Below are 18,072 nucleotides of genomic sequence, written 5' to 3'. Positions count from 1 at the left end.
ACAAACATATGTGCATAATCACATACACAAGAACACACACTGTCTCCCAGATGGTGTGTGCTGGAATGGCATCCCCCTATTGCTCTCCACCAATCTGGTTGTGGCGCAGTGGCCTGCCTGACTGGCACAAAAACACGTCTCATAAAATCACTTACAGTTAGGAGTGGTGCGAGCTTCAAAGCAACACGCCTTCAAACCAGCCCTGTTAAAGGGTCCGAGCACGCGTGCTGAAATAAATCCTGCTCATTCTGTCACATAAAAATACACAGGGTGGAGGGCTGGGGGTGGAGGGCTGGGTGGTACAGCTGCTGCTACAGGTAAGTGGGACAGACAGACGAGGGAAGACAGGGGAAATGAGCTCTTCAGAGCATTTGCTATATGCACACAGTAGGGTGCCACACACTGGGTGAGGATGTGGAAGTGCAGAGCGCAGAGGTACCCCGCTGGGTTTGGAGGTATCTGCTGAGTTGGTGTGGAGCAAAAGGAGTGAGCAATGGGAGCAGCTGTCAGCAGTCCCTTTTTCAACTCCAGTGTTTGTGTGGGTGAATATGAACCGTTGTGTATGTGAGATTAAAAAGCACTGTTAGACTGGACATATGTGAGCTGTGGACGGAAGGAAGGCGGCGACTACGCCCTGGTTGGAGAGCGGAGAAGGCTCAGTCAGTGCTGAGAAACTTGAGCCCCGCACAGGACGGTCCCAGAGACTGCCGAATTGATGGAGATCCAAAAGGACTTAGGATCTGCTTTCATTCTGAATGTTCACCATCTGCTTGGCTGGAAAGAGAAGCCACGGAGCGGGAGAAAACTCTGTCAACTGACAGATGAGACAGTGAGCGTAAAAGTGTGTGTATGTGTGTCGTTTGTGTGTACTTGTGCAGACAGTGTGTCAGTATTGATCCTCAAAGCATCTCCACTTTCTGAAAGGAGATCTGTCAAATGGGGATACACACATTTGCACACACACACACACACACACACACACACATATCCCCCCCACCAAAAAAAGAAAAAAGGCGTTAATACATTACGGACCTCATAGATTTCTCTAAAATAACAGACATCTGCAGCACCATCACATGTTCCAGTATGCCTGAACATCCTCTCCCTCCCACACAGCTGCAAAGTTTACTCCATCTCCACCATGCCAGTGGTATTGATCCAGCCTGTTTCCATTTCTACAGTGGCGCCCCCAGAAATTTTTCATAGGGGTGGCCAGATGGGGCCACTGAAAATCTTGGGATGACATTTTGAGTCCTGTCTTAATGTGTTATGTATGTGTATCCACATGTTAGGTGATTCATTGTTCTTCAAACAGGCCATTTGTTCAGCTTTAGTTTGAAGGAGTACAATAACTGTAAGGAATGGACTTGCGCTTGTTCAGTCCCTTTCTAATTTTTTCCGACCATTCAAAGCGCTTTTAAGGCCTTGACACAGAGTCGACAGTCTGCTGTCGTCAATGTGGGGTCATAGGTGAAGGTCTTTCGTCCTAGTCAACCTGGTGTGTGCCCCTCGTCGGCCCTGGTTTGCTATTTTTTTGGCCAATTCAACATGTTGAATCAACAATGGTGAAGGTGGAGCCTGTCTGTTACCCTGATTGGCAGTTCAGCTGAGCACACAAGAGGAGAAACAGAAGTGAGGAAAGTAAACAAACAGCTAAAGCCAAGAGGGCGTGAGATCAAAACAAACTTGTTACTGTCTTTAGCAGAAACGTTTTGTGTATGGCAAATATGCTCTATTCATTCAGTATTGGATTGTGTTGTTGATGTGCTAACTGGCTAACTGGCATCAACACGGTCTTCCAGTTTCCCTTTCTAAATGACGAATACACACTGCTGCAGTCTGCTGGTGTGGAGAGTTATTTCCTCGCACACAGGTGGAGAACGTACATGCTGGTTGGCCGTCTGCTGTAGTCTTTGCAGTGTGTTCCCGAGTAACTCTTTGACTGAGACACAGGCATCATGAGGTGTTGGTCTGTCTGGGCCTTCAACCATTCACACACACTGGGAGCAATTTGGGATTCAGTATCTTGCTCAAGGGTACTTTGACATGTGGACTGGAGGAGCCTGGGGATCATGGACTAGTGGACAACCCACTCTACCTCCTGAGCCACAGCCACCCCAAGGATCAAAACATTTACCGGGAGAGTCTTCAAGTTTAGGAGCAATTTGTTTGGCAGTTTTAATTTTAATTTAATTTGAGCCCCCTTCCGAAATGCCTTAGGTTGTCTAGTTTTACAAGATACCAGCTTAAAAAATGAGGGTGCCACAGCCTCTTAAAGACTTAATATCAGTTTCCAATTATTTTTGCCAAGGGGTGGGGGTGGGCGTCAATTGTATCAGGAGGGCCATGGCTTCCTCTTGGAGACGTGACTGCAGCTCTAGTCCGGTAAAGCCCCGTTACCAAGGATGACCACTTCTCTCCTCATACTTCACTGCTCTGTTACACATTAGCCAGGAAGGTACAGACCTTCCACATCACCAAAATAAACTGAACACATGTCCTGTTTTGTTTCCTAACAACCACACAGGAATCCACATCTGTACAACCAAGTCCATTTATGATCCCTCAGCAGCCATGGTCTACTGCTGACCTCCAAAAGCCCTCGCACATTAAAAATGTCTCCTGTAGGTCTCTCGTGAAATCCCCCGAGCAGCCCTTCGGCCCATCCATGACCCATGGCTAACCTGGGGAGTAATCAGCAGAGATGCACACAACAAAATTCCTGTTACTGTGTTGAAAGTTCTCTCCCTGACCTCCTGACCCCACACAGAAACCACAATGATGTCTGTATTCCTTCTGTCTAGTTAAAAGAGAGATAACACGGGCCTGAGGGCCTGATGAAGAAACAGCAGATACACTCCCATAACTGTCATCCCATATGCTGGGATCGCGACGTGATTTACAGCACTCGCCGGCAAAAACAGTAAACCGCAGCTTCTAGCAAACGGGGGCGTCCGCACACCTGAGGACAAGCTGTTCCACAAAAAAAAAAAAAGTAATTAAAATTATGAGGTGAAAAATGAACACAGCTTCTTAAAATTCTTACCTGATTACTTATGCAACAGATTTACAGTATAATGCTGTATAAATCCATCTGTGTGTGTTATTATTCTGATTACTGTCACAGATATATCGGCTAATCAACGTTTTAATTGAAGCAGGTGGATTTACTACATCCCCCAACAGCCCCGTGCAGAAGTGGAGAAGAGAGAGATGGATGGAATATAAAACGCCCAGGGCTGAGGTAGAATTAGGCACCTGCATCAGCCCCCCGTCCACCCCCACATGCTGCCCTCTCAGCTGCCTGCCACTCTGTTTCCTCTCTCACTCCTTTTATACAATCTCTCCACCACACAGCTCCTTTGATTGCTTTTTCCCGTGGGCATACACACACACACGAACACAACACATGCGTACACAAAAACTCAAACGCACAAAAAAAGAAAAAAAAAAACCACACTTCTTCTGTACTGTTCAGAGACAGTTGCGCCAGCTGAGTTTTGATTTGGAAAGAAAAGTTGCCTCCGCTACAAATAACGACAGGCACTCAAAAAACAAGCGGAGCACAGCTATCACACGGAAAACACACGCACAAACCCGCACGCACGTATGCAAGCAAAATGCATAACTCACAAAAACATGCAAAAAGCACAGGAAACCACTCTTAGAAGCAAGTTTAATCACAGATACACACAGGCAGCCACCCACACACAGCAAACACACACACACACACGTGCGTCCACACACCCTCCCATTATGCTGTATAACCAAAAGGCATTCAGCCATTTCAGCAGCGTTCTGAGAGCCAGCCAAGTGAGAGGTCTGTCAGTGCATTAGCCAGCATGTAATCATAGCCCAACCTCACTGCAATTAGAAGTGGTTCTAATTCTTCGCTGGAAACACTGCCTTCTCCCACCGCTAATAGTTTACTTTACTCCAACAGCTGACAGACCCAACCCTGCCTCCCCGCCTCGGCTTCCTAAACACACACACACACACATACACACACACACACACACACACACACACACACAGACACACCCACAGCTGTAGCTCGTCTGTCAGTATGGGAGATCAAAATGGATCCTGGGAATAGTCCCCAGCCATGTCCCACTTGTGCCACATCAATCCCATGAGTCTTTAGGCTGTGCCACAGTTCACCTATGCAGTGGAGCTCTGTGACTAAAGGCCTCCTCTCTGCCTTCCCTCTCCGCTGCCTTCGAGGAAAAAAAAATATCTCCCATTTTACCAAACATGACAGAGAGAAATGACAGCCAAATCATGAAACAATTGCAAAAATAAAAACCCGAGAGCTCCTCAAGGCTCTCTGTAGATGAGGCGGGCGTGTGAGGGGAGGGTGGCCAGATAGCACTGGGGAAACGTTAGCTAATGAAGACTGAGGAAGAGGGAGCGCTCCCTATACTGATGGTATTGCTATTAGCCTGTGAGCCGGTGCACTTGGGTGTCACTTCAAAGCATTCCCCACTATTAATCAGAGACTATCCAGCCCTCCAGCAAGGGCCCCGCTGGCTGTGCCGCTAACTACCCCCCTCAACATCAACACAATGGAGCCATCATTACGGCCGTTACGCTACGCCTCGGCCAGACAGCGCACCTTTATCTCGGCATATACGTTACATACTCACGGCCAATTAATTTACCTGCCATGTCTCCGAATAAAGGGTGGAGTCGGTGGTGGCGGTGGCGGTGGCGGTGGGGTGTATGCAAGCACACATTTCCATTCTGTAGTGGTTTATGTATTTGGGTGGGGGATGGGAAGCAGGAGCACCTGGCTCAGGTTGCATCCAGCGGGCTGTGCATTTGGCTTCGGGGGCTCTTTATGAAAGCACCTGCAAGAGGCTGCAACCTGTCTGGCCTGGACCCACAGGCCCAACCCTGCCCTGATCTGGCTCTCACCTGGCAACCCCGGGCGGGCCGACAGGGCTGACAGCTTCCCCCCTCCAGGCCCCCCTGGCCAACAACAGCCACTCAGCTGGATATCAGCCACCAAGCTTGAGGATTAACTACCACACTGGCCCTGTCTCTAATACAAGATACATTTTATACAGTGCTAATCCTTAACATCAACTCTTTCTTCATTTGTTTTGACTCTCATGATGGACAGCACTTTCTGCCAGGTCGAGGTGAGAGCCCGCGGGGCAGGGGCAAAGGAATTATTCTCTTTTTCCTTTTCTTATTGTGAACTGAATGTATCAGTGAGGCTAATGGGGAAACTGCATCGCCTTGTTTGCCCGTGCTCGCTTCTCGTAAATTTGCACATTCATGTTACATGAGGATAAGAGAATACGATACAAGACCCTGCCCCCCTCCCCCCTCTGTCTCCTGTTGTACTGTACTGAGAGCCTGCAGACTGTAGCAGCGCTGAGGGGATGAGATAACCGTTCACCATTGTGAGAAAAGGCTGTCAAAGCTTTGTTTTTTTCCCTCGCTCTCACTTCTCTCTCTCTCTCTCTGTCTCTCTCTCTCTCTCTCTCGTAAGAATATGAAAAAGCTGGAGCAGTGGTTGCAGAAATAGTCCTGTTTCTATAATTAGATGTAAACAGACGAACCAGACTCTCAAGCTTGCTCTGTCCCACTGGCCCCACGGCCTCCCGGGAAGCGAGATGCGTGAGCGTGTGTGACGTGCCAGTGTGTGTGTGTGTGTGTGTGTGTGTGTGTGCGTCTGCTTGCAATGCACCAGTAAGTGTATGACAGCATGTGACAGTGTGCATCTAGTCTTGCTGTCGCTCTCCTCTTTCTCTCTCTTTCTGTCTGTCTGTCTGTCTGCCGCTTTCTCGTGCACACACGCACACACACACACACAAACCCTCTCTGTCCCCTCCCCCACGCTCACTAGAGGGTAGGTCAGTGGCCGTGCATGGCGAGCGGAGAAAGTACGCAGCACCGGCAGACAAACACACATCTGTTGCTGAGGAGCCAGTCATTTGCCCCAGATCCTCAGGACACGTACTGTACCAGAGGAGGCAGTGTAGCCTAGTGGTCACACCAGGCAGAGGGGACAATAAAAAAAAACTGGAGGACAAGGTGGAGGGCAGAGAGGGACCCACTTTGAGAAACATGGGGAAGAGGGGAGGTGGAGGGGCGGAGGGACTGCAGGGAGGAGCAGACAGGAGTATGGACATGGATCATCAAAGAGCGAACATGCAGACATGAAAGAATTTGTGGTGTAAAACAAGTGATTTGACAAATAAAGCAGAAAGGGGAGGGAGGGAGCAGGATTTTTGTGCTAATCAATGTCAGAAGGAGCACAGGAAACCCATGCGAGAGGGGGAGAAAGAGAGAGCCAGAAAAATGAGAAAGAGAGAGAGCAACAAGTTCCCCTTTGGATTGAGGACTAGGCAGCTGGTTGGATGGTCCCAAGAGACTTATTAAAATGGAATTCCTGATGCTAATCTTTGTTTTCTCACAAAAGGGCTGACACATCCTTGAGAGGCATACTGCATGTATATTTAATGGCAAATCTCTGCATATATTTAGCAGCACACCTCATTGTTTGGTACCGTGTGTCACCACCGCCCGCTGTTCCCACTGACAGTCACAGAAACGTGGGCCGTTGTTTGAGTTTATCTGCTCTCAGTCCTGCCCCTCCACCACATACCATCTACATTTATGCATCATAGTCTGCAATTTGAAAATGAGGAAGCCTAGTATGGAGAAAATATGACATAAAAGACAAGCAAACAAGAACAGAAAGGAAGAGATGTACAGGAACAACTGCCGAGTTTCCCTTTTTATATGAATCCCATATATTAACGATATGTGAGCGCTACAACAGAAACTTCAGCTGGCTCTCTTGTTGAATTTCATCGAGCTGGACAGGCAGCCTGTGCGCCAAACTGGCATGTGACAGATGAAAACTTGTTATTTTCAAAACTCCTCTTATGTGCAGAGAAAAAGCGCACCATTAGAAGAGTGGGGCCGCCACACAATCTGCATCACAAGCACAAAATCCTGCCAGCAGCACTAGCGGCAGATCCAGAAGGGACAGACTCAGACGTTAGAGGGTTAACAATGCACCTGTCTGGGCCTCACAGCCAACCGCAGGGTGCCTCGGCTCTAGTGGGGGGTGTCTGGAGAACACAGCCGAGCACACACACACACACACAGAAAAAAAAAACACCCACCCACCCAAACATAACCACACACACGCTCATACAGTATTGTCACTGACCACAAATCTGCTAACAACAATAGGGCAACGGCCCTTTTTTTGTTCTTTTCACTGAACGATTACAATAATAAAATTGAAATTAAAAAACAAGTAATCTGGATTTTCTGCTTGAGCCGTTAATAATGTCTAACAGCTGTCACATGCAATACGGCCATGCGCTGAGGTGGGCCTGGGGCTGCCTGATGAGAGGCAGCCTGATACTGGGAGAGGGAGGGAGGGAGAGCGAGGGGGGGGAGGAGAGACAGAAAGAGAGAGAAAAAAGAGCAAAACACAGAGAGAGAGATCCAAATCACAAACAAAACAGCAGTGGTTGACTTTGGGCGAATGTATCAGTCTATTCAATCTCGCAACAATACATTTTCAGTCCAGCTCCTTTCTTTTTGAAGTTTTGTGTGTGTGCGTTCGTCATGGGAAGTGAACAAAAGACTTCCATAGCCTCGTTGGATTCTTAATGCAACTTCTCACTTCCTCGCGTTGTGTGTAAAAATAGCCGGGAAGGTTTTGAAATCCAATGCCCCGAAATTCGATACAGGAAGGTATTACCCTGCCCGTCACTCTCACCCGTGGGTCTCCTTTGTGTTTGTCCTGTGTGCACGCCCCATGCTTGAGGCGAGGGCTCTGTGGCACCATGCCACACGGTGTAGTGTGGGTGGCGGTCTGTTTGAAGAGCCCGTCTCTGAGGCAGCATGGCCACTCTCTAGCCAAATTCCTCTTACAAAGCCAGACCCCTGCTTTTTTTTCCAACTCAACCTAAGCCTGTATTTTCTGTGGACAGTTTTGCTGAGGAGCAAAAAAACTTAAAAAGGAAAGAAACAGGAAAAAGGAAATTAAATCACTTATCTGACGTCAAATCTGTCACTTAAGTTACCTGAGTGTGATGAATTCTAGCTGCTGTTACTTATTTTTTGCCGATATTGGACACTTGGTATGATGATCCAGCAGTACCCCAAAATAAATATTGATGCCTTAATCCATTTCTAACCTTGTAACCAAAGGTATTTTTTTTAAAAAGCAAGGGACTTACCCTTTCAAAGCAACTGACTGCCCTTGCAAGTCATTTCGGCTTCCAGTGGGAGTGTCAGGGGAAGGTGACAGATGGTGGCGGCACTGGGCAAGGTGCTATTTCAGCCAGGTGTACAATGCCAAGCTACACCTTTACTATTCAGGGGGACTCCTGTGACATTGCGTCTGAACCGTGTCATCTCAGAACAATCCACAAACGAGCCCGACAACAGGCCAAGGTTCTCACTGTGTTTTTGCAGAGCTGGAGCTTGAAGAGAGAGGGAGCGCGCAAGGCTCAAGTCAAATGGAACTTGGCCTAAGACCCACAGCCTGTCACTGTTCTTCCACCACAGTGGCTCCTGGGTACAAATAGCCTTTTAATGTCATATTTAACATGGGTTATTCGGGATATCGGTTTTCTTTTCACTCAGTTAAGGCTCACCTTATGAATGTCCAACCCAATAGCTAGGATAAATATTGGCATTGTATGTTTCTGCAAACCACGATATGTAACATTTGTATGTTATTATGTAGCGGATATGCTGACACTTGGTGCTTCATTATGTTTCAACAATGCTGTGGTTAATGTGTGGTTATGTTTAGGCACAAAACCAGTTGGTTATGGTTAGAGAAAGTTCATGTTTTGGTGCTAGGGTTAGGGTTAGGGTTAGGGTTAGGGTTAGGGTGCCACAATGAAATGCCACAGATGTCTCGCTAAAACACATCCAGTTTTGGTGGCTCAATCGCCGTTGGAAAAGCAGCTAACTTTGCTAATATCAACCAGTGTGCTTCAACAGTGCAAGGTTACAGTGTAGTTATGTTTAGGCATAAAAATAACAAACAAAAAAACAACAAAAAATGGTTATGGTTAGGAAAAGATCATATTTTGGCTTAATATATTCTGTTTTGCAGCCACAGTCATGGCTAGAAATACTGCCTATGTCTCGCTAAAAGACATCCAGTCTTTGGTAACACAACTGCCACTGGAAATGCAGCCAATGTCTTGCCAAAAGGGCAACCGGTACATTTTGACTTTGGTTAATGTGGGGTTATGTTGCAGCACAAAAACCACTTGGTTATGGTTGGGTAAAGATCATGTTTTGGGTTAAAATACTAGGTTTTGCTGATGAAAACACAGCTGAAAATGCAGTGATCTGCAGCGGTCTGTAGCTTGGCAGCCGTCTCCTCTAAGTGTCATGCCATCCACCATCCCCTACACCTCCCGATAACCAGCTCAGCTCATATACATGTAATCAGAACTATGTCACTTTAGATATGTTGATATGATGCGTACAAAACATACAAAGGTAACAAATTTGTGGTTTACAGAAATGTACAATGCCAACATTTTCTCCTGGCAACTGCGCTGGATATGCTCTCACCAAATCTCTCTAATTGTTTGATTTAGAGAGAAACAGCCTTTCATTGGTGCTGGGTGCTGTGCTGCTAAAAAATTACGCTAAACATGCAACTCACTCCAGCCACTGCTCTTGTCTGGGGTTAACAAGGATGGGGGGTAAGTAAAGTCAAAGGGAAACAGGGTACGAACTGTGAGTGCTCACAACACAAGAGCTACAAGGCCAAGAAGAAGAAGCCTCCCTTCCCACAAACAACCCACTCACTGAGGTTTATTCTTTTAAACACCCTGGTTGTAACCAGCCCTTTGCTAACTCCACCAAACACCTGTGTTTGTCTTTGAAGCGTCTTCTCAACAACCACAGACCCTTGGGATATTCCAGCAATGAGACGTTCAGTAAAAGTCTCAGTAAAGTTATTTATTCCCCTTTGGAAAAAAAAATGGGAGAAGGCAGACAGCATAGCTAACCTTTGAAGGGGGAAGCTGCTCGGATATCCAGCTAGGACATAAAAACCAAGGGAATGACAGGGACATCCTACCAGAAAACAATAAAGGGGGTGGAAGGGACTGTTTTTTATCTTTAACAGCAGCCGTAAAACACACACAAAGCTGGGGTCTGCAACAATGGCCCGGGGCAGGGGAGGTTGGCTAAAACAGAGGTGGCAGGAAGACCACCGCTTCCCAGACACAAGGGTCTTCCTGCTGGAAAGAAAGGAGACCGAGAAATGGAGGGGAGGAGAGAGAGGACAGCTTATGGAAAGGGAGACAGGGGAGATGTAAAGGAAGGGGAGGCCGGGCGAGCGAGATGACACAAATATGACCTTTGATTACATGGGGTGTTTAGAGCAGAGCTCAGCCATGGACAGCCTCTGAACCCCTGCTGCTTTCACACAGCCACACCTCAGCCAGAGCGCACTGATCAGAACAATATGGCTGAAAGATGAGCCCCCAGCCATAAATGCCAGCAGTAAAGACAGCTCCACTGTGTCTCCTGCTTTGACACTATCCAACATCTGAATCCAGGCCTCACAGCCAAGTGAAGACTGTCTCCAACTCTGCGCCGGAGCCAGCAGGAGATAAAATTACTATTTCAAAGTCCTTGTAAATGGACTGGCTGAATTAAACCGCATTAGATGAGTTTACAGGTCTGTGTCTCACTGTATCAGCAAACACACACACAAAGAGAAGTTGCTCCAATGTCACATTCCCAGAACACAGTGCGAGTGCAAACTATAAATCGACCACCTGACATGCATTACAAATGACTGGCTTGTAGTAGGTGAAGATGGACAGAGGCAAATGCACGCTGACAGAATCTCCACCAGTGCTAAGTTAAAACGCTTCACTGGGCAAAAAGGTAGGCGAGTGTGTCTGTTGTTGCCTGATTGCAACCAAACTCACCAGTGTGCGCACGAGAAAGAAAGGAAATTTCCTCCCAAAAATATGTTGAAATTCTGTAACCCGGCAAGGAACAATGCCAAGGGAGGGTGTCGCAACCGCCATCACTCTTTTCAGCAGCGAGGGTGAAGGGAGCGCTCACAATAAATACCTCTGCAAAGTCAGAGGAGCCCTTTCAAGGAGCCACATCAGAAACCTGCCTCTGAATGCATTTTTACATCAACCCTGAAATATTCATGCTCTTTGTAAAGTATTCATGTGAACCAGTGTGCAAGTTAGTCCCCGGGGGGAAAGTGCAGAGAAAACTGAGGGGATCCAACACACTCAGCAAACAACATGCACAGTTGTGCTAATGTTGCTAGCATATGGGACACTTGAAGGGACACTAATGACCTGCCCTGTCAAGATGAACAGTCTGGGAGCAGTTTGGTCAGACAACCTACGAGCATTTGACTGCTCTTACAGCGCGGCTGGCCTTTATCCATTTGGGTGAACTGACTTAAAAAAGACAGATTTCATTGATGGCGTAATTAAAAATTATTGAAAATAAATAAATTACAATTAAATAAAAATAAAATTGTGTCACAGTGGTTATAAATTTGCATTGTGGGCTGTTTTGATGAATTACCATCCTAAAAATACATGCCATGAATAATTGTGAATTATGCTTCATGTCTCATCCACCTATTTGCATTCTGACATGCTTGACATTTTCAAATATTATTAAGATAATAAATCAAAGATTGTACATCAGCAGAGCACAATAGCAAAATAATTCTAACAGCGCCCAGAGGGGAATTACATATAATGTGAACTCAAATTATTCTCTATGATAATTCAATAAAAAAATACCTGAAATGTTAAAGAATTAAGTCATTTCTTCGCAGATCTTGAGGATATTAGATAGACTTCTCTCCAGTCACGCCCATGTGTTACTGACGAGGCTTGGGAGAACAATAAACCACCTGTGCTGCTCATTGAACAGTGATGACATTTGGAGGGTAGGTCTTCGTGTTGGTGCGGCACAGTAATACAAAAGAAACACCAAATCTGGTTTGGGGAGCACCTGTACCCTGTGGCCAGCATTACCCTTCATGCTCTCAACAAAACATCCATAAGAAAAAAAACATACGGACCCAGGCTGTGTGTGTGTGTGTGTGTGTGTGTGTAAGAGAGAGAGGGAGAGAGAGAACTGCCAAAAGCAAACATGAATGGTGAGAGATGAATGGTGAACAGCGCCCATGAATTCTGCTGAATGACTAATTATACCTCATGTTTAGCATGATTTTGCAAATGAATCCTGAATCTTTTTAAACACAATGAATTTGAAAAAATATCTTTGATTAGCCTGCCACAATACAGCCTATACAGCATAAGCATTTAATATTAAAGGGGGGAAAAAAACATAAATAAACAAATAAGATGTAACGCAGAGCACAAAAACACTGTCAGAGGTGACTTTGATGCTGCGTTTATCCGCCCACAACAACCACCTACACTGAGCCCACTTATAATTTTAGCTGATATACGTTACATAAAATAACTTTAAAGGGCTAAATATTCCCTGCTTTCAAGTGACCCAAGATTCGTGGGCTGCTGCATCATAAATGTGTTTTTTTTAGCAGCCAAATTAACATATTTTCAAAGAAAATTGTTTCAGAAGTGTAACTGTTTGATGCAATCAATATGCCACTGCTGAGACTTATTTAAATCTCTTTTGTTTTACATGGGTGGGGGAAAATAAAAGCAGTGTGTTGTGATCCAATCTGCAACAATGCCATGCGATACTTATATCTTCCTTTTTTTATTTGTCTTTTTCTTGATGCAAAATTAAAAAACACTGCTATATATTCAATTAAATCCAATGCAACATCTACATAAGACCTCAGAAATGCTCATAAATCAAAAACTGAGCATTACCAGCAGCAATGTTTTGTATTTCAGTGGGTTATTGTGCATGTGTCCAACCTTTGTGTTTTAAAAATATATATCAGCTGCTATTCTGTTCAGCAGTCTTTAAGCTGAGTTATAAATTCTGACTGTTCTGTCTGGACATTTGTCATGTTTGTAAAGGTACACATTTAGGTACACAAGATACCCAAGTCACTTGTTAAATCTGATGCATGCACTGTGAACACATTTGCACCCCGACACTTTGGAGCCCAATATAGAAGGAGGATATATTTTTTCTACTATTGCTCCTCTTCTTGCAACCTCCATACACTGTAGACCTGCTTCTTCCTTTGCTTGCTTATATAGCTCTGAGTATATGGCCTTGGGATTTTTTTTAGGTTGAGCTGTGGCACCGGTGTGACACTTATCAATTTAACGTGAAGTGACAAAATCTCATTTCAGATTCAGCCCCAGAGCCAGTGGGAAACCAGTGCCAGTATGCTCTGTCCAACTTCCTACGTGCAAACTAAAACAGATCTTAAATGCCATTTTTAAATACCGTGGCATTTACCTAACTTATCAAATGGCTATTTGTTTAAACTAAGATGTCTTTATTACCTTTGAGATGTCTAAGCTATAAATGTTGATTCAGTTTAATCAAAATTCCTGATCGTAGGCCGAGTGTAAATCAAATTTCCACCTGATTTATTAGCTGATATTTGAACAGGGAAACTCTGTCAACAGCCACACCTGAGCAACCATTTATTTAAAAACACAAAGCCCCGTCTATTCTTCGCTTTCGTGCCAAAATAATCTGCTTTGTACTCCAGCACACATGCAGGCCATAGCCTATCACTCACGCTGATAAATGCACAGGCTTTACAGCGCAACATTATGAGAGGAGCATTTGGAACAACAGCCAGCTGTAATATAGATAAATGCTGATGGAAGCAGTGGCTACATCCTTGTATGACAGAATAAAAAGAAACATCCGTGCATGTTTGACTAACCTGAGTGGGGAGCCATTGGTATGTGCGAGGGGTAGTATTTCCCCGGCGTGAAGTGACCGCCATGCTGTACAGAGCCGTGGCCCGAGGGAGCGATCCGAGAGGCGGCTCGGTGCACCAGGGCGCCCCGCTCTGATAAGAGGTGCGCCGGAGCAGCGAAATCCCGTCCTTCCATTCCGAAGAATGTTGAGTAATCCGAAATCCGGATAGGGCAGGTCAGGAAAATCAAATGCAACCCATATAATAATCCTTTCCTTCAGATCTATGTGTTGCATTCAGTCGATCGCAGGCTTCCCCAGCCAAAAACACAGCCCCCGATCATCTTTTCTGTCAAAAGGAGAAAGCAATGTATCATTACCAAGGAAAATAATATAAGGAAAGCCCGGTTAGGAATCACACGATGCAAAAAACACTGACAGTGCAGTAAAATATAAGAGAAGCAAATCATTAGTGCCGCTCCACTGGATTTTGTTGTAATACCTTTCTGTCATATCAAGGTTGCGTTTGCATGTAGCAGAAATCGCCCATTTCGAGTTAAAAGTGGTGGTGCAAAATAAGTCACAGCAGACAGACACGGCCAGCGAGGCGTCCAAAAGCCCACTGAGACGGGCTCACATGCAGCTCTATTGATCAGCCTGGGATATGGGCCTAATATGCATCATATGGAGAAGAGCACTTCATGTTGCACACACAAGCACAACGCGCAGATTTACACACTTCTATATATTCTCATATTATTATTTCATCCAAACAATTCCACTACCACGTCAGCAGTTGCCAGCTGTCACTCTCCCCCCCAAAACCATGCAATGCATATTAACATGCAACTTTTTATTATCATTATTCATAATTCAAATCCTGGTTCCTGCAACAATCCCAAAGCAGCTTGTGTTAGAGGAGGAAGTGTGCTGTCCTGCTGGGTGGGCTACAGTGATGGAAGCCTACACAGCCTACATCTCAAGGTGAACAACGCTGCCTGCCTTCTCCTGCTCGTCCTATTGTCTCGGATTGATACAGGCTTTTTTTTTTCTCCCTGCCTCCATCCAGCTCCCATTACACCTCACACTATTTTCACATTTTGCGCTGCAGTGATCTCATGTAGGCTACAAACTGGCACAAATACACAAAATGTATTATATTTTGCATCATGTGTAAACTATAAAATAGCTTTTGTTTATCATTAAACTGGCATTTGGGGGGGAAAATGCATCATGCATCGATCACTTTGCGCAAGAAGGAGCCTGCTTGGAAAGTTTGGAAACAAATCATAAAGAAGCCTGATATTTAAAAATATAATTAAAATACTGCTCCATAAGAGAGATGCATCAGCTCCTGAAAGACATGGATTCTCTCTCTCTCTTTCAGTGTGTGTGTGTGTGTGTGTGTGTGTGTGTGTGTGTGTGTGTGTGTGTGTGTGTGTGTGTGTGTGTGTGTGTGTGCGCGCCCGTGCGCGCGCGCGCGCGCCCGTGCCCGTGTGTGTGTGTGCGCATGTGAATAACTGCACTCTCACTGTCTTCATCTGCCTTGACCTATTTCAGGTCAGGTAATCAAATGGAGTTGTAAATACATTATGGGCTAGATCCTCTGCCATGCCACAAAAATAGCATTATATAGTTGAGGGGGAAAAAAGAGGGGAAATAAAAAAAAAAAAGGCATTCACATAAAATTAAAAATAAAATGTAATCTCACTGTTTAAATATATATTTTTTTATCTAACCAAAACGTGACAGCCCATTTTGTGCCTCAGTGGTGGCTGTATGTAACTAAAAACAAAAGCAGGCAAACAGAAGGCAGCTTCATTTTATAGGTCCAAATGAGTAAATAAATAAATAAATACATGGCTGAATTTTCTCAATACAGTATGTGTGCTTTCACATTATAGATCCACAATTTGGGGGCCCTATGGATTCTCGATGGGGTTGCAGAATGTAAAATAAAAGCAGATTTTTACCATAAATTACTTTAAAAAAATAAATTCAACAATTGTTATAATGGTAGCTATATTCTAATCATATATGCTGTTTCACTCTCAGCACTATTATCTCCCCATGCAGCCAGTTACAGCCGAGCCTCCAATTCAGTGCCACATCAACAACAATAAAAATCCCTCCATACGGAGGTGCCTGGGACTAAAATCTCCTCCACTGACGCCTCTTGAGCTCATGTGTGTGCATGCATGTGCGTCCTTTAACGTGGAAACGCTTAAAAAAGCCTTGCTGTTGCATACATGATAGCTGAGTCTTCAGTTTGAGGACTGTGTAGAGATCCAAGGTGAATGGCCGCCCGTCAGCAGGACTGCCTTTGTCTCCATACTGAGAAAGTGCTTTGCAGTCAGCCATTACCTTCCCCCTCGCCATGCTGTTGCATTCAGCCCACTCTGTATGTCCACTAACAACATCGGGTTAAAATTATTCAGCATGTACGAGGCTGGGGAGACAGTACAGATTTGTAAATGCTCCAAATGTACATTCATGGGAATTTAAATCGCAGTAGCGCGCGCACACACGGTCGTTTTGTGTCATTTCAGCCTCCAATGTGCGGATTCCCCCCGTCACCAAATACGCGCAATAATTTTTAAAACCCTTCAAATGATCGACGCCCTAATGCAATTCATTAAGCAGCTGTCAATTGCATTTACAGAACCCAATCGAAAGCAGAAACGCGGATGATAAATCACGTTACAGTGTGTAGTTCGCATCGCGCTGCGAGGCAGGCGGCCCTCCGTGACTGAGCTGGCCGGCAGGGAGTGCACCTCGGCCGGCCTGGGTGCAAACACGCCTCCCGTCCTCTCCATGCAAAGTAACCGCTTTGGATTTATTGCAACCGGACTAAAACCATAACCGACACCCCTCTGACAGCTCCACAAAAATATAGACCTACATTTTATTCAACAGTAACTGCTCTTAAATCTTGCCATTTGCAAAAAAAAATACCCAGCGTGCCACGTTTCTAGTAGAATAATTAAAACAAAAGCACATGCAAATAAGTCGTCCATCGATAATTAAATATTTTATCTTGTTACAAAAATGCTCCTGACGCCAAAATATAATGCAACAATTAAAATTGCTATTAATAATAATATTAGAGATAATATTACTGACACTGATAATTAATATAATAATAACAATTTAAGGTAATTTATTTCTCTGTCAGCTCCCTGCATTAAATCATGGATTTATTCCACATAGGATACACCTCACACATCCTGTTTTGTTATTTTGTAAATTATAGCACTGCACTGTGTATAATGAACAGCATGTCACATATATAGCGTTTTGGATTAAAATACAGCCTGTGTCATCTCACAGCGAGGAGACAGGCCTTAAAATATTTTATTGAATTAAAAAAAAATCAAGTATATAAAATGACTACTTACTGGTATGTTAAATCCTTGCATAACAATAAATTATAAAATCACACAACACAGGGAGGGAAGGAGCAAGGCCAAGTGCGACGCCCATTTAAATCAAAAATCTGAAATAAACCATGTGGCTAAAATGCAATCCTACAGTATGTCCATCTGAGGCTGTGCAGTAGCCTGCTGGTTCAGTCTATGGAAGCAGTGGGACTACGGCTTCCGGCCTGGCTGGATCGCGGCTCGGATCTCCGAGCAGCGGTTTCTCTCCCGGTGAAACTGCGTACCTCGCGTCTCGGGGCAGGGTAAACACGCCCTCCCATTGGTCGGATACCTGCATGTTAATTAGCTCGTGCCGCCCGCCCGGAGATACGGGAGGCGCTGATTGGCCGGCAGCGCAGGCCAATGGTGTGCTGACTGGCGATGCTAAACAGAGAGAGACGCGCCAGATTTAAAGCTCGGGATGGTCTCAGGCACTTACAATGGAGCTCAGTGCAGCCTGAGCACAAGTTAAAATGCACAGCAGATGATCAAAAGGTGACAGGCAGTGCTTATCAGAGTGTAAATAACTAAAAAAAACACAAATAAAACCTTTAAAAAAATAATTTGATAGTGCAAGCTTTCAGTAAAACCCAAATTGAATTTATATTTGTTGGATAATGCTCCAAAAATAACAAGATAAAATAAGATAGTGCTTTATTGATCCCAAACTGGGAAATACTTATGTTACAGCAGCAAGCTATCAAACAGTATGTGGACATTAGAATATAGAAATATAAAATATACACAAACATGAGTAGTACTAAAAAATATATCAAGATATACAAGAAATATACAGGAATGAAATAAAATAAAGAATATCAAATTG

The 18,072-nt window shown here is 44.8% G+C and overlaps 1 protein-coding gene across 1 annotated transcript in view; it reads right to left on the bottom strand.

Moving 5' to 3' along the window:
* Positions 1-17,505, bottom strand: part of LOC126405136 (BAH and coiled-coil domain-containing protein 1) — a 75,886-nt gene extending 58,381 nt beyond the window's left edge. The window contains exons 1-2 of the mRNA XM_050068707.1: positions 17,226-17,505; positions 13,853-14,176 (exon numbers count right to left, since the gene is read on the bottom strand). Coding sequence (XP_049924664.1) covers positions 13,853-14,024 — 172 coding nt within the window. The 5' untranslated portion in view covers positions 14,025-14,176; positions 17,226-17,505. The remainder of the gene's footprint in view (positions 1-13,852; positions 14,177-17,225) is intronic.
* Between the last annotated feature and the right edge of the window lie 567 nt (positions 17,506-18,072).

This window comes from Epinephelus moara, chromosome 18, assembly GCF_006386435.1.
Source record: "Epinephelus moara isolate mb chromosome 18, YSFRI_EMoa_1.0, whole genome shotgun sequence".
Classification (NCBI taxonomy): domain Eukaryota; kingdom Metazoa; phylum Chordata; class Actinopteri; order Perciformes; family Serranidae; genus Epinephelus; species Epinephelus moara.
This window is presented reverse-complemented; position numbering and strand designations above follow the sequence as displayed.